Source organism: Urocitellus parryii, chromosome 3, assembly GCF_045843805.1.
Source record: "Urocitellus parryii isolate mUroPar1 chromosome 3, mUroPar1.hap1, whole genome shotgun sequence".
Taxonomy (NCBI): Eukaryota; Metazoa; Chordata; class Mammalia; order Rodentia; family Sciuridae; genus Urocitellus; species Urocitellus parryii.
In genome coordinates this window covers 189,741,822-189,767,317 of record NC_135533.1, presented here as the reverse complement: position 1 = coordinate 189,767,317, position 25,496 = coordinate 189,741,822, and the positions used below count along the sequence as shown (strand labels likewise).

The window sequence follows — 25,496 nt, the reverse complement described above, 5'->3', positions numbered from 1 at the left end:
CTTATTTTCCAAAGAAAAATGTTAAGTTTAAAGGGTCCTGAATCATTATCAAAAGAGCCATAGAATGATTCATAAAATTTTCATGCCTGAAGATAGCATCTACTGTGTTTTATAAAATCTTCAAACACCATTAGATATACTTAAGTTTATGAGCTTTTAAATGTGTAAGGGGACCAGAGAATGTATGTGGAAGTGTGTGGTTCAGCTTCTTCCATTTAAAAGACTGGAAATGGATATTCAGGGAGACGACGTTTCTTGTTTTAAGTCCACATGCTCTGATTCAGTTAATTTTTTGTTTTTGTTGAACTCGGGGCCTCATGCATGCTAAAGAAGTGTTCTACAACTGCTACAGTTAAAGTCTCTTTATTAAACTGCCATGTTTCAGCAAAAGTGTCATTAAGTCAACAGATTAAAGTATCTTTAATTATTTGAAATCACTCTCAATAGCCTAACAAGTGCTAGTCAATTAGACAAGGAGCCGGGTGTTTTGGTAGACACCTGTAATCACAGCAACCTGGGACAGTAAGGCAGGAGGATTGCAAGTTTGAAGCCATTTTTGGTAACTTAGCAAAACCCAGTCTCAAAATTAAAAAGAGCTGGGGGGGGATATAGCTTAGAGGTAGAGCAACCTGGGTTCAAACCCCAGTATCTTTAAAAAAAAAAAAAAAAAAAAAAAAAAACCTGATGTAAGAAGATTCTGTCCTATAATGTTTATATGTATAGCAAAGAAGTTACATATAAAATTTGAACCCAAACTAATATTAGATATAGTGAACATTATTAAAAGTTTAGTTTTTAAACGTCATGCCTTTCAGAAGGGTTTGGAAAAAATATTTGAATTCAGAATTGTTTCACTAATTGTACAGGTAGCATTTCAAAAATAAACTGAAATTCCCTTTGTTATTGGTGAGATTGTAGTCAGCATGAATAAAAACATCAGAAAAGAAATGAAAATCAGTTGGGAATTACAGGATGAAAGAGGAACTGGTGAGAGGTGAAGACTCCCTGGTTATACTGATGTGTTTTAAAGAACTGGATTAGATTTTAGATTAAAAAATTATTATGGAATTCAAAGTCAAGTTAGCAAGTATGACTGATATTGGACCAGGTCTGAGTTTCTGGAGAGGGGGACCTCAACTCAAGGATGAGTGGGGTTCTTGACAAATGTGGCAGAAATAAGTTAAAGGCACAGACAGATTTATTTAGAAAACCTAAGACACATTCAAGGGAAAATGTAGGCCATCTTCAGAGTAAGAGACCCTTTTGGGTTCTCAGGCTCTTTTTTAAAAGGAAAATGGTAGAGAGTTGGCATGGGAAGGTGTATGGGGATGACATCAGTCTGATGATAACAAGCTGATTTATGGTGGTCTGGCATTCTCAGAATCCTTAAGCTAACAAGGTCTTCATTTATCTGATCAGTTGGAAAGTACCCTATATTATAGGTTTCTTGAAATAGTATATCTCTCTTTGCTTTATTTATTACATAGAGTAATTAATAGTACAGTTTTCCTAAGTGAAATTTGGGAGTATCAGACCTGGGAGAAAAATTGGCTTGGGGAGGAAAGGTATGTGGGACTTAAGCTTTTAGATTAAAGTTGCATTCTTCTTTTCTTTTGTCTCTTCTGTATTTTTTCTTTCCTATCCTATTTCATGACCACTTACTATAAGCTCAGCTTGTTATTCTTCATTCTTTCATGTTCCAGAACTTTCTCTTTGGTGTTCTGATCAGATGCAACATAACATAGAAGTCAGTGCTTTTTAAAGAAAGTTACTAAAACTCCAGCTAAAAGTATTAACTTATATTCTCGTGTTTATTTTATTCAGTCACAGTAGCAGAGTGGTAGGTTTGTGATGTTCCTCATCCAGAATTGAACTGTTTAAATTATTACATTTAATTTTGATTAAATAATTTTAACTCAACAGTGTGATGCCATTAGTGTATTGGAGAAAGAACATGACTACAGAGATGAACATTTCGATTTTATCCAGTCACACATCCGGAAGTTTTGTTTACAGTGTATCCTTTTAATAACATTTATGGATGCAGTGTACCCTATCTATTTTGTTTTTAAAAATAAAGGAAATTGATGTGCTTTAGAAATTCTGTAAATGTTATTTTTCTTGTATGTAGTTGGAAATTTAATTTTAGTTCCCAAGTCATTTATATGTGAATATTTTAGGTATGAAAACAAGTGTTAATATGTAAGTTTGATATGCTACTTTTAAAATACTATTCTTAAGAAAAATCATTAATTGTGGAAAATTCTAATGCAAAGGCATTGTGTACATATCTGATTAAAAAACTATTTGCTTATTGGGGATGGGTGGTGTGAGGCAAGGTCAATCTTCAAGTTTGTGTATTTTCTTTTTTAGTTTGTTTAATATGTTATCTTCTCCATAAAGAGTCTAAATTATGGGCTTCAAAATATGGCTATATGTTTAGCTAAGACCTATTGGATTGGAATTGTACAAAATGTAAATGGAGAATCTGTACTTTTTAAAAGTATTATATTTATGACCACAAGATTTGAAAACCCGTCATAGGCAGCCTTTTTAATCTAGATTGCAGGGATTAAGTGAGCCAGTGAGTAACATTTACTACTAAGAGAAAGAGGAAATGAGAGTTACAGTGAATGTTTTCAAGAGAATTCACAGTTGGAAACTCAGTCACACCTTGAGTACACTGAAGAGAGCTAGCTATTCCCTCCTGCCCCTGTTGGATCAGATATTTACAATTATATTCCACAGCCAAATCTTTTGAGTGTAAGAGTAATGAAATTATAACATTAGGAATAGTAACAAGCAATGAAATTTTATTAGGGATAGATAATAATAAGCAATATATACATGTTCCTAATATGTGCAGTTTATAAATCATTTTATTAATGGACAGTTAGTTTAGAAGGCACTTAGAGAAAGCTTAGCTGGATAGATGACTTGACACTGGCAGCTTCTCTTTCCTCTTTCTTCAGATCTTTCTCTCTTCATGGGCCTTTCTTTTTTATGTCACCTAGTGGTTGAGTTGCATTGCATTAAATAGCGCTTATCTACATACTATCAAGAAATGGGAGTAATTAAAATAGAAACTTAGAGACTTTTGATTATCTTTGAAAAATAGAAAATTTGAGAATAGTCTCTTTATAAACACTTTTTAATGCTGTACTTGAAAATGTAAATATAAAAATGTAATCAAGAGGGAAACTGTCCACTAAAATAGACTTTTAGAGCCACTTGATTTTTAAAAGAATACAAAATGTGAGAAGTCACTTCAAGTTAGTGAGGTATATGTTTATCAGTGAGTGAAGGTGACTGTTCAAAATCATTTTTATTTAAAAATTTTCAGTTGCAATGCAGATTTGTCAACTATAGAAATTTTGAGGGGTTTTTTTTGGTACCTGGGATTGAACCCAGGGTTGCTTAACCACTGAGCCACATCCCCTTCTCTTTTTTATATTTTATTTAGAGACAGGGTCTCCTTGAGTTGCTTAAGGCTTTGCTAAGTTGCTGAAGCTGGCGTTAACTTTGATTCTCCTGCTTTAGCATCCTGAGCTGTTGGGATTACAGGTGTGTGCCACTGTGATTGGCAGAAATCTCGGTTCTTAATATGGGCAAGATCATTAATATAAAGTTCACACAATTAAGCTTCTGCTTAAAGTTTTAATGTTTTTTTTTTTTCCAGTAAGTTAAATTAAGCAGTACTAGTTTTAGATTCATAAACTTCAGGCTATGTCCTAGAAAATGTGAGTAACCAGTTCAGAAGTTAGACCACTCCCAGCATTTCATGTTGGCTTAAGTCACCATCTCTTTCTAGGGAACACAATGATCAGTACTAAATTGTGATCCTAAGGGTTAGTTATAGAATTTCTGTTAGCCACTATGAATATATCATTTGTCAATAGTCACAATGCATCTTTTTCTATAGGCTGCTTGGTCTTTTTTTAGATAAAAGGTCAAAGGTAGTCTGGGATTGTAGCTCAGTGGTTGAGCACTTGCCTCGCACATGTGAGGCACTGGGTTCTATCCTCAGCACCACATTAAAAATAAATAAATTAAATAAAGGTATTATGTCTACCTACAACTAAAAGAATTTTTTTAAAAAAGATCAAAGATAGAATCTGCATTGATTAATATATCCTTGTGTGTATTGGTATTGTTTGAAGTGTGGGCCATTGTGTAGTCAGTTTTTTCCCTACTGTGACTAAAAGATCTGACCAGAACAATTGTAGAGGAGTAAAGGAGGCTTAACGGTTTCAGAATTCCTAGGCTTTCTCCATTCCTTAGGATCAAGGTGAGGCAGAATATCATGGCAGAAGAGTGTGGCAGAGTATCATGGCAGAAGCAGCTCATATGACGATCAGGAAACAGAGCGATCTCCACTTGATAGATGCAAATATATATCCCAAAGCCACACCCCTAATGCCCACCTCCAGCCACACCCTACCATTTCAGTTACCACTCAATTAATCCCTATTGGGATTAATTCACCGAATGGGTTAACACTCTCACAACCCAATTATTTCTCCTCTGAACCTTCTTGCATTGTCTCACACGTGAGCTTTAGGGGGACACCTCACATCCAAACCATAACAGCCATGAAATCTGTTTTCCTTGGGTCATCTTGAAAACTTTTCATTGGTAACAATTGACTCCACCTTTTCTCAATATTCGGTTGTCCAAGTCCTCTTTGAGCTGAGTCTCATGAGCTTTGTTCTGCAAGTCTTAATTCCTAGGATTAGTAAAAACTGTAAGAAATATTTTTTTGAAAAGGCAAAAGAATTATTGACAAAAATATCCCCTCCTTCATGAAGCTTAAGGACGATTAAAATCAAAATTCTCTCTTTATGTCCTTTAAATAGTTGTATGCATATTACTAAATTTACCTTTACTTCTTGGCTTAATGAGGCTTCTATCCTTCTAAATTAAATTAATTATGTAAACATTTTATTTAGATTCTAGCCCATTTGTAAGTATTTTATATTGTTTTGTCAGTGCTGGGATTGAACCCAGGCCTTTTGAATGCCAAGTTATATACCCTTGGAATTTATTTCTTTATTTTTAAATATTTATTTTTTAGTTGTATATGGACATAATACCTTTATTTTATTTATTTTTTATTTTTTTTTTATTGGTCATTCATAACATTACATAGTTCTTAATACATCATATTACACGGTTTGATTCAAGTGGATTATGAACTCCCGCTTTTACCCCGTATACAAATTGCTGTATCACATCAGTTACCCTTCCATTGATTGACATATTGCCTTTCTAGTGTCTGATGTATTCTGCTGTCTGTCCTATTGTCTACTATCCCCCCTCCCCTCCCCTCCCCTCCCCTCCCCTCCCCTTTTCTCTCTCTACCCCTTCTACTGTAAATCATGTCTTCCATTTGTATTCTCTTGACTTACCCCTCCTTACCTCTTATATGACATTTTGTATAACCCTGAGGATCGCCTTCCATTTCCATGCAATTTCCCTTCTCATCTCACTCCCTTTCCCTCCCGCTATTTTATTTATTTTTATGTGATGCTGAGGATTGGACCCAGGGCCCCAGATGTGCAAGGTGAACACTCTACCCCCGAGCCACAACCCCAGTCCCTGGAATTTATTTTTTTAAACTAACAGGCTTATAGATGTAAAGGTTAAGTTGAGAATGCACAGTTTTATGGAAACTATTTATAGAATTTGTCCAGAATTTTCTTTAATGATATTATTCAGATGGTGCAGCACTTATTTACACTTCAGTAAAAGAAAATAAAAATATAGACTTAGTATATAAATACATCGTTCAGAAACTATATGGATTTCCTTATAAGATTCCTGCTATTGTTGTGGAAAAGGATGCAGTATTTATGTAAGTATACTGTTAAATGTGTGCATTATTGCTACTACTTGATGAGCCACCATTTTCAGTTTTGAGATGGGACCAGTAGACCTCTCCATGATGAGTAGGTGAGAATCTGTTCCTCGATTATTTATTTATTTCCTGGCCTTAGTTTTATTGCTGGTTGTTTTGAAAGGCCTTTGCCATTTAGCTGAACTTTCTATTAGTATATCTATATTAGTATATCTACTAATTTTGTAATTGATTATGATACATTTTGACCAAATATGTAATCTGACATACTTTTAGAAAGTTAACCTGAATAAAACTGAGAGGTAATAATTATTGCCCTCTCCCCCAGGAAAAAAAAGGGGGGGGGACTATATAATAACATTTAAACATAAGGAATTTGGTAATCATTTTAAGTAGAAATTAGTGAAATAAAAATTGAACATTATAATAAAAATTAATTAGTTTTCCATATTGGTCAAATTGACTTCATTAAAATACTCTTTTTACATTATTGTGGATTGAATGAAAAAAATATGTTATAAATGTTTGAGAATTTACATATCCATTTTTTACAGTCCAGCAGGGTGGGATAATGATAAGAAAATAGGAATATTACATGAAAACTTTCAAACATTGAAAGCAGAAGATAATTTTGAAGACATCATAACTAAACCACCTATTCGAAAGGTAACAATTTTGGTAAACAGTTTCCATATTTCGGCTTTTAAACTGAGAGGTAGGCCATAACTTTAAGGTTGTAGGTAGATAAGCAAGAATGTCCTGTACAATCAGGGGAGTTTCAAAGTGTAATTTGTGTGTTTCTAATGTATAGTTCATATAAGGATTTGTTTTAGCAAAGTATGAATCAACTATTCAGTCACTGAATCTTATTAGCCTTTGGCATATTTATATAAGCAAATATTATTGCTGAATATATTAATATAGTGCTTGGGAAATCAAAGGGTGGCACAGTGAATATGTGGATCTTGAAATAATTTAAATAGCTGGGTGCAGTGGCACATACATGTAATCCCAGCAGCTACCTGAGACAGGAGAATCTGAGTTAAAAGCCAGTTTCAGCAAAAAGAGAGGCACTAAACAACTCAGACCCTGTCTCTAAATAAGATACAAAAAATAGGACTGGGGATGTGGCTCCGTGGTCAATTGCCCAAGTTCATTCCCTGATACCCACCCCCATAATTTTTTTTTTTTAAATAGGTAGAATCTGTGAACTTTACAGTCTATAGCTGAGCCAAAAGCCAAGAAAAGGTTGCTAGGATAGTTTTCTTAGTTCTATCTATTGAGACAGATCTCGGATCATTTCCACAGTTACTAGTTACATTAACCCACAGCTATCCAAGAGTTTTCAGTTTTCTGTATTTTATTTTTGACTACCATGTTATTCTATAGCTGTTAAATCAGGTAATGTTCTCACATATACATCTTGATTTCATGTTAAACAATACATGATAGACACAGATGTAGGTGTTTCTCAAAAGTATAAAAAAATTAATGTTTACATATAGTACTTTTCTCCGACTTCCTTTTGATTTAGACATGTATTTTAGAGGAAAATGATTTTGATTCAGTACATATTAGGATTCTTAAAGGAGGGGAGGGAAAGGTGAAATGCTGGTATATAGATTCTGCCTATTTAAATAATGGGGAATGATACTGGCCAAATTATATTGTTATACATCATGTGTATGTATGCATATTTAGCAACAGATCTCACCATCATGAGTAAGTATAATGCACCAATAAAAAATATGAAAAAAATGTTCTTAAGAATCCAAACATTTGTTGGGCATAGTGGCACATGCCTGTAATCCCAGTGGCTCAGGAGGCAGGCAGTTTAAAGTTTAAAGCCAGATTAAACTGAGATTGCAAGTTTAAAGCCAGCCTTAGCAACTAAATGAGGTCCTAAGCAACTTAACAAGACCTTGTCTCAAAATTTAAAAAAGGGCTGGGGATATGGCTCAGTGGTTAAGCACCCCCGGGTTCAATCCCTAGTACCTCCTCCCCACAAAAAAATCCAAATATTCACAAAGTAGAGCATCTATCTTTTGTTTTTGGGTTATTAGTAATAAGTGAGCTCAAATGAAAATTCAATTGACACATATTTAAATAGGTTTAGATAGCTATTAAAAGAAATGCATACATCAGAATTAAATAACCCAGCAAAAATGTTTCCCATTCTCTTACCAACAAATTATACTTTTTAAGTTTTCTTTTTATTTTATTAATTCCTCAAATACTTATTGAGCACCAACTCAGGCACTGTTTAGGTACTAACTGGGAAGGAGGAGAATGCAAGCAATAAACCTAACTCATAGGTCGTCCATTGAGTTGGGAATAAGGGTTATGAAGATAAAGCAGTGTGTGCAGAGAATAAGGGGACTGGGCCTTGAGGGATGCTGTTTTAGAGAAGGTCCCCCTTGTAAAAGGGCAGAATGTTGAAGGCAAGAGGAATATGAAAGTACAAATGCTCCCAGGGAAAAATGTGAGAGCAAGATAGACCGCAAAGAGCTGTGAGGTGGACAGACCTGGTGGGAGATGAAAGGCAGAGTTAGGATCTTTGGGGACTTTATCATTAGGTCGTGGTAAGAACTTTGGATTTTACTCTGAGTAGGATGCAAAGTGTTGAGAGCGTTTGAGCAGAGGCATGATGTAATCTAATTGAACCCTTTGACTCTTGAGAAGAAAATAGACTGAGCCTGTGTTATACAGCAAGAGTAGAAGCAGGAGACTTTTGCAATTTTATTTCTAATTTCTTTAATTTCTAATGATTCAGCTGATAGAAGAGCATATATATCTGTTTCTTTTTTCTTTAATTGCAGGGAAACCAGAGACAAGTTGCATTTAACCCAACTGAGATATTACTGACCCTTTTAAAACACCCAGCAGTTATTCAACAAATTGTATAAGCATGAATGTGGCTCTAGGGCTGTGCTGTTAAAATACAGTAGTCATTAGTCACATGTAGCTTTCAAATGTAAAGTAAGATCAAAAAACTCACTTCCTTGCTCATACTAGCCAATTTCAAGTATTTAATAGCCACTAGTAGCTAGTGACTGCTATATGAAATTTCACAGATATAGAACATATATATCATTACAGATAGTTATTGGTCAGCCCTACTATAAGGGTCACTCGTGTAAATGTAAATATAGTACCCAGAGAATAAGTTATTAATGGTTTTAGCAAAATAAATTAAACTTGCTCATTTATGTATTGCTCATTTCAGTTTGTGCATGAGAAGGAAATTATGGCAGAAGATGATCAAGTATTTCTTATGAAGTTACAGGTATGAAATTGTATCAGAAGCAGACTTATTATAGTTAATGAATAAACTGTTCTTTTATGTATTTTAAAAATAAAGTGATACATGCTGTGAATGTCTAAACTAGGATTCTTTTGTTTTTTGTTTTTTAGTCCCTTTTAGCAAAGCAGCCACCAACTGCAGCTGGAAGGCCTGTGGTCAGTATTATAAATTTTGACATAATTATTAAAATTCAGTGCATTATTGTTTCTTTTTTAAATTGTATTCACATCTGATGGGTTTACTTTAATATAATTCTTCTGGTTGTGAAATTTTTTAAAAAATGTTTTTTCTTTATTTTGTTTTTATGTGGTGCTGAGGATTGAACTCAGTGCCTCACACGTCCTAGGCGAGCACTCTACCACTGAACTACAACCCCAGCCCAAGAAATGTTCTTTAAGTCTTTTTCAAAATATCTGAATCATATAAAGATGTATTTTGCAATGTTTTATTATGTGTCCATTACTAAATTCTCACAAGCTTGAGAAGCAGGTACTGTTCATTAGCCCCATTTTGCAGGTAGGGAATCAGGGGCTTTAGAGGACATTGTGGCTTGCCTGAGATTATTTAGCTGGTAGGATATAAATCCAGATTGAAACCCAGATCTGACTCCAAACTTAATCTCATAACCACACCTCATTTCTTTATACATTCTCCCTTATCCACTGAAGGAAAAATTTGTATTCTAAAACGTGGTGGGCCTTTGATATTCTATAATAATGAGGACAAGATTCCTAATGTTTTTGTTGATGGATGGTAGTATAAAAGGCAGTAGAATAGATGGCGGATCATGGCAAATAATTTGTGAATTTGAAAGTTTTAGGTTTTAGTATTTGTGGTTTTCCTATTTTTACCTAGGATGCCTCACCAAGAGTCCCTGGAGGCTCGCCTAGAACACCAAACAGATCTGTGTCATCCAATGTTGCCAGTGTGTCACCCATCCCTGCTGGGTCAAAAAAAATTGATCCAAACATGAAAGGTATATCTCTTTCTTAGAGAAAATAACACAATACATTGTACAATGGGGAAGAAAATGTACTTAGCATCTCACCTAAATATAACTTATTTTCATTCTTGTGCAATACCCTCTAATCTCTGTCTCTGTAGATGTAATCTCATAGTTAATCAGATTCTAAACCATTACAGTATATTTACAGTATATTTTTAGTATATCACTATGCACATGGTGAAACTTTTATTATGTTTAATCATTTTCCTATGGTAGGTCATTGGAGAAATTCATTTTTATACTATAATTGGTAATCTGCAATTACCATAAGGAAAAAATATGCAAAATAGTTGTTCTTGTAGGAATAATTGTGATAGATGGGATTAGTAGGTTGTACCTTTTGATGTCTTTCAAATGGAGTATTTAATGTTATATCAATATTCAGTGTTCCAGTTTTACCACAACCTAATTGTTATATTTTAAATACTAACAACCGTTTCTCATCTAATGGTATTTCTATTCTGTGAAATCACTTATTACTACCCTTTGCCCATTTATCTCTTAGAATTTCTAGTTTTCATATAGGATTGAGGAACTTTTTGTAATACTAAGACAAATATTTCTCAATGTTACTTGAAATGCTTTTGACCTTTTAATAACATTCTAATTTTTAAATTATCTTACACTTGTAGTTTACTCATTTGTTTTATGTATGAGTGTATTAAAGAGAATGAGTAGTTATTCAGCTAAAACTCAAACTAATATATCCTGAATATAGCTCTTAAACTTTAAGTCTCATTTGTTTTCTATGTGTGATTACTCTAATAATTTATGGGAAAAATCTAATGTTTTGAGTAGCTTTTTTGAAATTTTTTGGTATGTGTTTGTGTTTTATAGCTGGAGCTACAAGTGAAGGTGTCCTGGCAAATTTCTTCAATAGTTTGTTGAGTAAAAAGACTGGCTCTCCTGGAGGCCCTGCTGGTAGTGGTAGCCCTGGAGGTGGGGCTGGAGGTGGAAGCGGTGTTTTACCACCGTCTGCCAAAAAGTCAGGTACAGTTACTTAGAGCAAGTCACTTTTCTTTGAAAACAGCTTTATGGAGGTATAATTTACCTACAATGAAATTCACACATTTAAAGTGTACAGATCATTGATTTTTAGTATTTTTACAAAGTTGTGGAAAACATCTCCATAACCTCATTTTAGAACATTTTTTCATTTCCCCCAAAAGAAACTTCAAACCTTCCCTGTCTCTTAGCTTCTTAGTCCTAGGCAGTCACTTATCTGTTTTCTGTGTCAATGGTTTTCCCTGTCTGGACATTTCACATAAATGGGAATCATACACACATTATGTCTTGTTTAACATAATTTTTGTTGTAGTTGTTATTTGGTACCAGGGATCGAAACCAGGGATGCTTTACCACTGAACTATATCCCCATCCTTTTTCTATTTTTTATTTTGAGACAGAGTCTTGCTAAGTTGCTGAGGGTCTCATTAAGTTGCTGGGGCTGGCCTTGAACTTGTGATCCTCCTGCCTCAGCCTCCAGAGTCGCTGGGATTACAGGCATGTGCCATCACGCCTGGCTAACATAATATTTTGAGGTTCATCCAGCATGCATCATTAATTCATTTCTTTTTATTGCTGAATAACATTCCATTGTGTAGATATGCCACACTTTTTTTTTTATCTATTCATTGGTTGGTAGATCTTTGGATTATTTCCTTTAAAAAAAAACTACTATGAATAATGCTACTATGAGCATTCATTTTTATGTGATCATAAATTTAATTCTCTTGGGTAAATACTTATGAATTCTAGGTTACATGGTAACTCTGTTGTTTTGTTTTGTGGTACTAGGGATTGAACCAGGGGCTCTCTACCCCGAGTTATATCCCCAGCCCTTTTATTTTGAGACAGTCTTGCTAAGTTGCTAAGGCTGGTCTCAAACTTGGAATCCTTCTGCCTCAGCCTCCCAAGTTGCTGGAATTACAGGCAAGTGCCAGTGGGTGCAGCAACTCTGTTTAAAATTTTTAAGGCCTGCCATGAAGTTTTCAAAATGCTGCATCATTTTATACTCCCATCAAAAGGTTATGAGGATTCCAGTTTCTCATACCCTCTTCAGCATTTGTTATTGTTCATTTATAGTTACAATTCATTTGTCTTGCTTCCAGATTCCAAAATTTTGTTGCTGTTTTATTATTGTTTTAAGTTTGTACTTTCTGACTGCATAACTTTCTTATTTTTTGCTTTTATTCTTTTTGTCCTAATATTTTTATGAGATTAAATCATAGGTGCCAGTTTTACCTCCATTTAGTAACAGATCTCACAATTTAAAATGAGATAATTTATTTTTAAATTAAGGATGTTTAACTTCAGCATGTTTGATAAAATTAGTGAAGGAGTTGGCAATTTTAAGTGAAGAGACATTGGCGTAGATACTTTAACTGTATCTAAATCTTATTTCTTTCCTTTTCCTTCAATGTAGGCCAGAAGCCTGTCCTGTCAGATGTTCATGCAGAACTAGACAGAATTACCCGGAAACCAGTTTCAGTTTCTCCTCCAACACCTACATCTCCTACGGAAGGAGAAGCTTCTTGAAGATACCAAATAAAGCCATTTATTCAGTTTTCTGGGATAATGTAAACTTGCCTCTGCCTTTTCCTTCAAAGGTGGAATTAGGGAGCTGGAGTGCTTTTACAGATGGACTAAATTTATGTCTTTTTTTTTTTTTTCTTTCTGGCTGCCCATTTTTATAAAAGGAGCTATACAGAAGAAAAAAAATATTCTACATTACGTAGAATTGCTGTTTGCATTGCGATTTTTGCATAGGGAAGTAATTTTGGATTTTGAAAATCTCAAAATTTATAAATCTGAAATACAACCATGTGATCTTATTTTAAAGGCTAAATTATTATATAGGAGGGTTTAGAGAAGGGCAGACAATATGCAATTTGGACATTTAACTGACTTGGAAGTCCAAACTTGTTTTAGTTAAGACTATTTAAAATCATTTTTAAAAATTTGTGTGTTTTGCTGAAAAAGAAAATTGTCAGATTTTGCACATAACATAAATGTACCAATACCTGGGATATGCTGAGAAAACAGATAGCATTTAATACACTAGTCATCACTCAAATCAGTGATCCTATAAGTTGTCATCAAAATATGATTTAGATATTGGCCAAGATATGTTCTGAAACTGAGAAGGAAAGAAAGCACACTGCCTAAATGTGTAAAAGAAAAATGCAGAGGTTATGAAAATGTAAAGAGGTAACAGTCTTTGGATTTGTCTATACACATATATATATATATATATATGGCTCTGCCTTAATATACTCCTTTTTTGTTTGTGACTTTCAACTGTAATCAGTTAATAAAGTATTTATTCTCTGCATTTGGGTTCAAATAACTTGTATTTTCTCATATAATTTGTCAGCTAATGAATAAGATTCATTAGTAATTTGAAATGTTTGGCTTATAGAATTACTGAGTATTCTGATCAGAATTTCTGAGAGACAAATTAATATGAGATTCATTCTCCTTTAAGTTTCCTTAATTTGGGATTTTACCTTGATCAACACATCTTGTCCCACAGATACATTTTGAACTACAGAATCTTATGCCAACGTTTCCAGGGACTGAAAATACAACCATTGTCATTATTTAGTGGGAAGAAAAATTTGGCAAATGTGCTGGGCACGGTGTTGCAAGCTTGTAATCTCAGTGGCACAGGAGGCTGAGGCAAATGGATTGCTTGTTCAGAGCCAGCCTCAGCAACTTAACAAGGCCCTAAGCAACTCAAAGAGACCCTGTCTCTAAATAAAATTTTTTAAAAAGGCTGGGGATGTGGCTCAGTAGTTAAGCGCCTCTGGATTCAGTCTCTGGTACAAAAAAAATATTTTTTTTAGATATTTTATTCATTTATTTATATGTGGTGCTCACACATGCTAGGCAAGTGCTCTATCACTGAGCCACAACTATAGCCCCTGTGATTCATTCTTTTTGGTGCATGCAGTGGTAAAAATTCTTATTGCAGCATAATATTCCATTGTCCAAATATGTCTATTATGCTATATCAATGAGTATGCACTGTTTTCCTATTGCTACTACAAAAAGTTCCCCCAAATTTAATGGCTTAAAATAATACAAGCTAATCTTTTTTTTTTTTTAAGAGAGAGAGAATTTTAATATTTATTTTTTTAGTTTTCAGCGGACACACATCCTTGTTTGTATGTGGTGCTGAGGATCGAACCAGGGCTGCACGCACCCCAGGTGAGCGCGCTACTGCTTGAGCCACATCCCCAGCCCTAACACAAGCTAATCTTACTAAAGGATGTCAGCAGTCCAAAATGAGTCTCACTAAGTTAAGATGTCAGCAGGGTTCATTTCTTTTAGAGGCTCCAAAGAAGCATCTGTTTCCTTTCTTCCCAGCTTCCAGAGGCAGCCTGTATTCCATAGCTTTCGGCCCCTTCTCCATCTTCAGAGGCAGCCTGTATTCCATAGCTCTCGGCCCCTTCTCCACCTTCAAAGCCAGCAATAAGGGCTGGGGATGTGGCTCAAGCGGTAGCGCGCTCGCCTGGCATGCGTGTGGCCCGGGTTCGATCCTCAGCACCACATACCAACAAAGATGTTGTGTCCGCCGAGAACTAAAAAATAAATATTAAAAATTCTCCCTCTCTCTCTCTCTCTCTCTCCCCTCTCTCACTCTCTCTTTAAAAAAAAAAAAAAAAAAAAAAAAAAAGCCAGCAATAATTTTTGGAGGGTGCAGGGGATACTGGAGATTGAACCCAGGAGCACTGAGCTACTTCCCCAGTCCTTTTTGAGACAGGGTCTTGTTAAATTGCTGAGGCTGGCCTCAAACTTGTGATCCTCCTGCTTTAGTCTCCCAAATTGCTAGGATTACAGGCATGTACCACCACTCCTGGATCAGCAATAGTGTCTTCACCTGTTGGCAGCCACCACATTTCTTTCAACTTTAAAAGTTCTGCCTCCCTCTTATAAGGGCCCAGGTTCTTCAAGTGGGTCTTCATATTTAACGTACATGTGTAATGTGCTTTTAACAGGTTTTTTTTGCTTGTTTGTTTTTGGTTTGGGTACTGTGGATTGAACCTAGGGGCACCCTATCATTGAGCATCATCCCCAGTGCTTTTTATTTTGGTACAGGCCCACTCTAAGTTGCTTAGGGCCTCTCGAAATTATTGAACTGGGGATTTTCCTGCCTTAGCCTCCTCAGTGGCTGGGCTTACAGATGTGTGCCATTGTGCCTGGCCAACACTGTACACTTCACTCTTGCTTGTGTGGTTTCTGAAGAGACGTCAGATAAAATTCTTTGTTCCTCTAACTGCTTTGAGGATTTTTCTTAATTTTTTTATTTTCTGCAGTTTGCATGTGATATATGCTTGTGAGTAGTTTGGGGGCATTAATTTTGCTTTATGTTTTCTGAATATCCCAGATCTCTTCGTTTGATGTCCAGTGATTTGGGGAAATTCTCAGTCACTGCTTCAGATATTCTGTTTCTTTCTCTTTCTTCTGATAGACCCATTACCCATATCTTTTGTAGTTGTCCCACAGTTTGAATATTATTTTTTGCTTTCAATTTTGGAAGTGTCTATTGTTAAATACTCCAGCTCAGAAATGTCCTCAGCCTCAGTCTGATCTACTAATGAGCCCACCAAAGGCATTCTTTGTTCTTTTCTTATCTCTAGCATTTATGTTAAAGCTTTTTTAGAATTTCCACCTCTGCTTGCATTATCCATCTATTCTTATATGTTTACTTTTTCCATTTTTGTCAGCATATTAGTCATAGTTGTTTTAAATACTTGTTCTGAGAATTCCAACATCCTTTGCATATCTGAGTCTGGGTCTGATGTTTGCTCTGTTTCTTAAAACTTTTTTTTTTGTTCTGTTTTGTTTACCCCTTTAGTATGCCTTGCAACTTTTAAATTAATAACTGAAGATGATGTATGGTGAAAGAAACTCTGGTAAATAAGCCTTTAGTGATGTGGTGGTAAGATGTGGGGGCAAAGGAACTCATGCTACAGTCCTAATGATTAGATCTCAGTTTTAGTAACGACCCCTTTAGAATGGCTGGAGGGGTTGGTTACCAGGTTGGTTAGGCTCTGGTAAAATAGTTTCTCCCACAGACAGTCCTTGTTAAGAGGAATAGAATGCTCTGTTGTATTTCAAAATGGGTACTTTTCCCCTTCCTATCAGAGTGGTGGGGAGTTTCCCTGTTCTTCCTTATGTGAACCTGCTAGAGCTCCTGGAGTAGAACCCACAGGGTTCTGGGGACCCTCTTATGACTGGGCTTGGTCACACAGAGCCTCTAGCAATTCATCAGTTATGTTCAAATTTCTTATTCCTGCGCTGATTCCCATCAAGGCCTCTGCCTTGGAGTGTCTTTGGTAAATTGTGATTGTCTACCTGTCTCTGATTGGGAGGATTGTACTTGTGATTTCTTTGACAGACCTAAGAAGAGTTGTTTGTGTCTTTTCTGTTTGTTGAGCTCCATACTTGTTAGGGTGGACCGATTATCTCTACCTCTCAAAATCCTTCGTCATATTTGCAAAGTCCCTTGGTTTTAAGTCAGGTAACAGACAAAGGTTTTAGGATGTGGATAGCTTTGGGGATCTGTTTCTCAGCCTACCACAGGATGTTTGGGTAATTTTCAGTTTTTAAGTTGCTGTTAAGAGTAGTGCGGGCTGGTTGTGGCTCAGTGGTAGAGTGCTTGCTTAGTGGTATAAGGCACTTGGTTTGATCCTCAGCACCACATAAAAATAAAGTAAAGGCATTTCATCCATTTACAACTAAAAATATTTTTTAAAAGAATAAGAAAAAAGAGTAGTGCTATTGTGAATGCTCTTAAATATATCTTGTGAAAAATGTGTTTTCATTTCTTTTGGGTGCACAGGTTGAGCATCCTTAATCTGAAAATCCAAAATCTGAAGTGCTGCCAAATCTAAATTTTTTTGCACACCAATAAGACACTACAAGTGGAAAATTCCACACCCTGAAACTTTATTTTCTGAACAGATATATTCAAATACTGTATAAGATTACCTTCAGGCCAGTGTAGTGGTGTACACCTAGAATCCCAGCAACTTGGGAGGCTGAGGCAGGAGAATCACAAATTCAAAGCTAACCTCAGCTACTTAAGCAACTTAGCAAAACCCTGTCTTAGAGGCTGGGTTGTGGCTCAGTGGTAGAGTGCTCGCCTACCATGCATGAAGCACTGGATTCGATTCTTAGCACCACATAAATGTAAAATAAAAATATTGTGTCCACCTAAAACTAAAAAAAAAAAAAAAAATCCTTGTCTTGTAGCTCAATGGTACAGTGCTCACCTAACATGGGTTGAGGCACTGGGTTAAGACTTCAGGATCACATAAAAAAAATAAATAAAGGTATTATATCTATCTGCAACTCAAAATTTAAAAAAAACATGTTTGTATGTCAAAATAGACTACTGTCGTGTATAACTAAAAAGAACAACAACAACAAAAAAAAAACGGGGCTGGGGTTGTGGCTTAGAGGTAGAGTGCTCGCCTACCATGTGTGGAACACCAGGTTCGATCCTCAGCACCACATAAAAATAAAGATATTGTGCCCACCTACAACTAAAAAATATTAAAAAAAAAAAAAAAAACGGGCTGGGGATTTAGCCCAGTTGGTAGAGTGCTTGCATGCACTAGGCTGTGAGTTCAATCCCCAGCACCAATAAATAAATAAATAAATAGATAGATAGATAGATAGATAGATAAATAGATAAATAGAAAAATAAATAAAAAACAAAAAGGGTTGGCCAAAAAAAAACCATTCAGGTTTTGTGTATAATGTATAAATGAGAAACAAATGAATTTTATGTTTAAACTTGGTCCTACCCCAAAGATATTTCATTATTGTATTTGTAAACATTTTAAAAATATCTGAAATCTCAAATGCTTCTGGTCCCAAGAATTTTGGATAAAAGATACTCAACCAGTATATGGTAGAGTGGATTGTTGGGTCCACAGGGTATATGTGTATTCAGCGTTAGCAGATAAAGCCAAAAGGTTTTTCCAGAGTGGTTATGAGAATTCACATTCTTGAGAAAACATTTTCAAGTAACATATCTGATAAGGCCTACTATACAGAATACATTTAAAAACACTATAACAATAAGGCAAATAACCCAAATTAGAAATGGCAAAGGAGGGCTGGGGTGGCATGGTTGAGGCACTGGTTCGATTCTCACCACCACATACAAATAAATGAATAAAATAAAGGTTCATCAACAACTGAAAATTTTTTTTAAATGGGCAAAGGATTTGAAGAAATATTTTTTTTCAAAGAAATTATGTAAGTGGTAAACAAGAACATGAAGTCTGACAGTTTTAGTCATTGGGTTTATGTAAATAAAACCCACAAAGAGTTACCAATTAATAGCCACTAGTATTGCTAAAATTACAAATGGGAAGTTTGGTGAGGATATGGAGAAATTAGATCCCCATACATTGCTGATGGGAATGCAAAATGGTACAACAGCTTTGGAAAACAATTTGATGTCAGGCATCCATAGCACATGCCTGTAATCCCAGCAATTCAGGAGGCTGAGGCAAAAGGATCCCAGAAACTTAGAAAAGCCTTAGAAACTTAGCAAAGGGTCTAAGCCACTTAGCCAGGTCTGTCTCCAAAGATAAAGATAAAAAGGGCTGGGATGTGGTTCAGTGATAAAGCACCCCTGGGTTCAATTTATTGATACTGGGGATTGAACCCAGTATTTATTGATACTGGGTTCAATCCCCAGTATCAATCAATAAATAAGCAAAAGCAACAGAATTTCCATCACTACCAGTAACATATGAAGGTTCCAACAACATAGTTCATCTGTAATTTATTTTGGATTTTTCTATATATAGTTGTGTCATATGCAAATAATGAGTTTTACCTCTTTCTAATGCTTTGCTTTATTATGCCTGTACTGCAGTACAGAAAAGTATAGAACTGGTAAGAAGAAACATGGTTAATTATTCCCATCTCAGAGGGAAAACTTTTAATATTTCACCATTAAGTATGACTCATCTACAGTCATCTGATTATAAGTGGAACAGTGTGTGTGTGTGTGTGTGTGTGTGTGTGTGTGTGTGTGTGTGTGTGTAGGAAGGGGAAGAGAGAGAGAGAGAGAGAGAGAAATATAAACACATATGTTTGGGGCAGAGTAGTGCCCTGTCCCATTGTATCACCACAATCTTTTTAAAATTAATTGGTGATTTCCCAAGTTTTATCATCTTCACTGTGCTGAAGATAACCTGCACACGTGTAGAGGATAAATGAGGATAAGTGAGATGGAGGATGCGGGGGCGCTTCCTAAACTATAAAGTGTTATACAAATGCAAGCTTTTATAGCTACCCCAGAAGGAATCTTAATTTTAATAAGTTTTTCAAATACTCATGCCATGAAGAAATTATTTCAGCACACATATTGATCTATCTACTCTAAATGTTTTGTTGTAATCAGGCCCCTTCTGAAAAGCCTATTACCCTGAATTCTTATTTCTAGAAAGAAAAGTTGTATCTGGGCATGGTGGTGCCTGCCTATAATGCCAGCAACTTGGGAGGCTGAGGCAGGAGGATTGCAAATTCAAGGCCAGCCTTAGCAACTTAGCAAACTCCTAAACAACTAAGTGAGACCCTGTTTCAAGATAAAAAATTTAAAAAAGGATTGACCATGGTTCAGTGGTTAAGAAACCCTGGGTTCAATCCTTAGTACCCCCCCAAAAAAAAATAGAGAAAAAGTTATATTTACATTACTATTATACCGATTGCTAGCTATTTGTACAGATAAAATTGGATCTGTACCTGACAAAAATCACAAGAATAAACTTCAAATATATCAGAACTGGGGGCTGGGGATGTGGCTCAAGCGGTAGCGCGCTCACCTGGCATGTGTGCGGCCAGGGTTAGATCCTCAGCACCACATACCAACAAAAGATGTTGTGTCCGCCGAGAACTAAAAAATAAATATTAAAAATTAAAAAAAAATATCAGAACTAAATGTAAAATATGAAATCATACAAGTACTAAAAACAAAGTAAATTATTTTATACCTTAACAAGAAAGACTTTCTAAATTTAATTCAATCCACATGCAACAAAAGAAAAAATTTAAATTCAACTACCAGCCGGGATATGACTGAGTGATAGAGCACTTGCCTAGCATGCACAAGGCTCTGAGTTCAATCCCCAGCAAATCCAACTAACAAAAATAGTTGAAACTGGGGGTGCCCACTGTGATCCCAGCTACTCCAGAGGCTGCGGCAGTAGGATCACAAGTTCCAAATTAGCCTCTGCAACTTAGCAAGATCCTGTTTCAAAAACAAAAAGAATTTGGGGTATAGTTCAGTGGTACCTCTACCACTTGCCTAGTATGTATGAGACCCTTGGCTCAATTCCTACTACCCAACCACCCCGAAGTTGAAAGAAACATGATGGCAAAAGGCACCAAAAGCAAAGTCAAAAGACAACTATAAGATATTACAGATAAAGGGCTAATGTTCTTAATATATGAAGAATGCTCAAAAATAGAAAAGTAGAAAACACAAGACCCTTATAAAGAATATAGATAAATAAGCAAAAGATGTATATAGGTAGAAAATACTATAAACGATTTCAGCTTTCCTCCCAAAACAAATGCAAATTAATACTGTATTGAAATACAAAATGAAAAAAATTCAAAAGCTTGACAAAAGAATTCAAAAGCTTGTTGGACAGGTGATGGAGAAATAGGGGCATTTATTCACAGCTTCTGGGATTGTATGAGAATACAACCTCTAGTGAGGGAATTTTGCCATGTTTAACAAAACTGTATCCACAAACTTGCATACCATGTATCTTTACCCTAAAGATACATACGCTCTCTCTGCTTCTTGACGGTCATTTCCTGAGCCGCTTCCCTTCACCATGTCCTTCTGCCCTGATGTTCTGCCTCACCTGGGACCCAGAGCTATGGAGTTGGCCATCTATGGACTGAGACCTCTGACACCTGAGACCACAGATAAACTTGTCCTCCTCTAAAACAAAGATACATATGCATCTGAGAATCTGAAGATAGGACTGGGGATGTGGCTCAAGCGGTAGCGCGCTCACCTGGCATGCGTGCGGCCAGGGTTCGATCCTCAGCACCGCATACCAACAAAGATGTTGTGTCCACCGAGAACTAAAAAATAAATATTAAAAATTCTCTCTCACTCTCTCTTTAAAAAAAAAAAGAATCTGAAAATAAGAGACACACAGTTGTACATTGTGACATTATTTTGTAATTGCAAAATATTGAGAACAAACTTAAATGCCTGTATGCAGAAAATTGAATAAACTGCAGCTACACAATGTAGTACTATCCAATTTTTTTCAAATATTTTTAAGTTGCCAATGGATTTTTCACTTTATTTGTTTATTTATATGTGGTGCTGAGGATCGAACCCAGGGCCTCACACATACCAGGCAAGTACTCTAACACTGAGCCACAAACCCCAGTCCCCTATGCAATTTTTTAAAAAATGAAATTGATTTTTATGAACTGATATGTGTATTTTCTAGGATATGTTGATAAATGCAAATAAAAAGTACTAGACTATATGTGTGTGCACATGTATGTGTGTATATATATATGCATTATATATATATATATATATATATATATATATATATACACACACAAATATATAATACACTCTGACACACACACATATGCATTTGTCTCCACTGAGGAAGCACAGGTAAGATAACCAGAAACTATCAAAATCTGTCACTCATAACAAGGAGGGTTGGGCAGGAATGAGGTGGAACAAATAGAGACTGACTGACACTTCTCTAATGGACCTTTTTGTATGTTTTTATTTCTGGAATCTTAATCAGTGGTTCACATTTTAAAAAAATAAAATTTAAGCAGTAATAAGGAAAAACTCTTAAGACTGATTTCTATCTATAATAACACTCCGTTGGAGGCAAGGCCTTGGGTTGCCTAGCAATAACAGGCGCTCCCTCAAATCCAAATTCCAAACTGAACCCACCCCCTCCCTCTCCCTTCCCCCTGGTACTCAGAAGCTTCCACCTCTATTACATCTCCCACTCACACGATTAAACTGTCCAGGACTAAAGTTTCCCGAATGGTCATGGGGGCAAGGAGGCTGAGTGACACACAGCGGGGTCCCCCCTGAAGCCCCCCAAATCACTTAGGATTTAGCTTCCTGCACTGGTGAGTGTAGAAGCCTTAAAACAAAAGGCATCATTAGCATTCCCGTGCCTTTGTGGCCCTCTGCTGGTGTAGATGAAATGTGGAAGTTGAGGATGTCGCATGTTTATCCTCTAGTCTGGTTATTTAAGGGGAGTTTTGATGCTATCATCTCTCGAAGATCTCAGATTCAAGTTTTTTTTTTCTTTTTTTTTTTGCTTAATTGAATTCCTTGTCCAGGCTGTGGAACTGGCAAATATTAGTTAAATGTCAGACCTTACCTTTCACGACGCTTCTTCCTATGTTCTTACCCTGGTCCCTAATCACTCCTTTATTTCCCTGGCTCCTCTTTACCTTCTCTTCCTCCAAAACTCTTTCTATAGGTTCATCCTTTTAACATTTTTATGGCTCTACTGTTTAGTTCTATGGGCATTCCTCATATGGTTTATTTCCTCTAATGCTCCAGATTCATATTTGAAACTACTACAAATTCCATTTGATGCCCCTCTGGCACCTCCATCTCAGTGCACCCTAATCTGAATTTCTCATCCTCCCTTCATTGAAACAGAGGAGTCTCTCCTGAAAATAAGTCAAAAGGATTACTGAGTATATTTTCAATGTCACACTAGAACAGTTGTCCTCAAAGTTAAAGTTCCTAGATCAGCAGCAGCAGCAGCATGGGGGAACTTGTTAGAAATGTAGATAGATTCTCAGGTTCCACCCAAGCTCTGCTAAGTCAGCAACTTGGGGGTGTGAGACAGAAATCTGTGGTGTAATATAAGACTTAAGGTGATTCTGATGATCATTCATGTTTGAAAACTACTGAACCCAGAGCAGGGAGTGGTCAGCAAAGTATGGTTTGTCAATCCAGCCCACTGCCTATTTTTTACAAAGTTTTATTGAGTTGGGAGAACACCTGTAATCCCAGCAGCTCCGAGGCCTGAGGCAGGAGGATTGTGAGTTCAAAGCCAACCTCAGCAATTTAGTGAGGCCCTAAGCAATTCAGAGAGACCCTGTCTTTAAAGAAAATATTTAAAAAGGGTTGGGGATGTAACTCAATAGTTAAGCACCCCTGGGTTTAATCCCTGGTACCAAAAACTAAATAAATAAAGTTTTATTGGAACACAACCACAAACATTTGTTTATGTATTAACTATGGCTGCTTTCCTCAACACAAATGAGAAATTACAACAGATTCTCATAGCCTAAAGTATTTAAAAATGATACCTGGCCCTTTACAGAAAGAGTTTTCAGGCCCCTGAACTGGAGTATAGTCTACCAAACCTTTTTTTTTTTTTTTTTTTTTTTAGTTCTCGGTGGACACAACATCTTTGTTGGTATGTGGTGCTGAGGATCGAACCTGGGCTGCACGCATGCCAGACGAGCGCACTACCGCTTGAGCCACATCCCCAGCCCCTACCAAACCTTTCTTAAGGTCCTCTGATGATTCAGGGAATGGTAATTTTATGGGAGTTATTATTTATTATCAAGTTGAGCCTAGATTCTATAGTTATTAACTATAGAAGACTGATAAATTGCAAATGAGTTTTGTTTAATAAATTAAAAATGATTTCTTTTGAAAGATAACAATTTCATTGTCCTATAGACCATTAACCAGCTTTGGATTTAACCTAACACTCTTATTCTGTCACACACATAAGCATGCAGGCACGCACACATATACCATGTTCTCTCATATCCTTCTTTTTTAAAAAAAAATATTTATTTTTTTAGTGTAGTTGGGCACAATATATCTATTTTATTTATTTATATGTGGTGCTCAGGTTTGAACCCAGGGCCTCAGATGTGCCAGGCGAGTGCTCTACCACTGAGCTACAACCCCAGCCCTGTCTCTCATATCCTTCTTTTTTTTTTTTTTTTTAATATTTTCTTTTTTTTTTAGTTATCGGCAGACACAACATCTTTGTTGGTATGTGGTGCTGAGGATCGAACCCGGGCCGCACGCATGCCAGGCGAGCGCGCTACCGCTTGAGCCACATCCCCAGCCCCTCTCATATCCTTCTTTAAATCAGTTTTATATTCCCTTTACTAATAAGTAGATAAAACATTGAAGCATGCTTATTATATACTGTATGAAAGTCATCTATTTTTTTCTCCCTTTTTAAAAATTGGTGCATTATAGTTGAAAATAATGATGGAATTTGTTGTTACACATTTGTGCATGCACACAAGATAACAATATAATTTGGCCAATATCATTCCCCAGCATTTGCCCTTTCCTTCCCCTCCTCCCTACCCCTGTGTCTTTCTCTACACTATCCATCTCCCTTCAATTTTCATGAGACACCCCGCCCCCACACACACACCTTTCTTTTCCTTTTTCCTCTCTAACTTCCACATGTGAGAGAAAATATATGATCCTTGATTTTCTGATTTTGGCTTATTTCTTTCTTTCTTTTTTTTTTTTTTTTTGGAGAGAGCATCTGCTTTATTCCGCCACCAATTCAGTGCTAATATCCTCTAGAAACACAGCCACAGCCAGAAATAGTGTTTAACCCAAATATCTGGGCACCCCATAGCACATTCAAATTGACACATTGCATTAAGCTGTTTGCAAATCATTTATATAAAAGTACCATTTGTCTGTTTAAATGAACTGTCTCCCGGAGTGTTGAGACCAGGCCCTCTTCTCCAAGTCCTGTTTCCCCATGAAGCCTTTTTGGGTGACACTAGGAGTCTGGTTTATTTCATCCAGCATAATGTTCTCAAGTTCCATTTATTTTCCTGCAAATGACATTATTTCATTTTTTTAATGGCTGAATAAAACTCCATTGTGTATATATATCGCATTTTCTTTATCCATTCATCCATTCATAGATACCTGGGCTAGTTCTATAGTTTGGCTATTGTGAATTGTGCTGCTATAAACATGGGTAAGCATGTGTCACTATAGTATGCTGACTTTAATTCTTTAGAATAAATACCAAGGAGTGGTATAGCTGAGTCATATGGTGGTTCCATGCCTAGTCTTTTGAGGAACTTCCATGCTGACTTCCATTGTAGTTATACTAATTTATGACCCCACCAATAGTATTTAATAGTGTGCCCTTTTCTCCACATTCTCTCTAGCATTCATTATTGTTTATACTCTTAATCGCTGCCATTTGAACTGAAGTGAGATGAAATCTCAGTGTAGTTTTTTTTTTTTTTTCTTTTTTAAC

General features: G+C 36.1%; 1 protein-coding gene across 1 annotated transcript in view; it reads left to right on the top strand.

Annotated features, from left to right (window-relative positions):
• Dync1li1 (dynein cytoplasmic 1 light intermediate chain 1) overlaps nt 1–13,478 on the top strand; it is a 33,919-nt gene extending 20,441 nt beyond the window's left edge. Inside the window, exons 6-13 of the mRNA XM_026405781.2 lie at nt 1,924–2,017; nt 5,719–5,854; nt 6,412–6,523; nt 9,084–9,143; nt 9,272–9,316; nt 10,017–10,137; nt 11,005–11,157; nt 12,593–13,478. Of these exons, the coding sequence (XP_026261566.1) occupies nt 1,924–2,017; nt 5,719–5,854; nt 6,412–6,523; nt 9,084–9,143; nt 9,272–9,316; nt 10,017–10,137; nt 11,005–11,157; nt 12,593–12,705 (834 nt within the window). The 3' untranslated portion in view covers nt 12,706–13,478. The remainder of the gene's footprint in view (nt 1–1,923; nt 2,018–5,718; nt 5,855–6,411; nt 6,524–9,083; nt 9,144–9,271; nt 9,317–10,016; nt 10,138–11,004; nt 11,158–12,592) is intronic.
• Nucleotides 13,479–25,496: the final 12,018 nt, after the last annotated feature.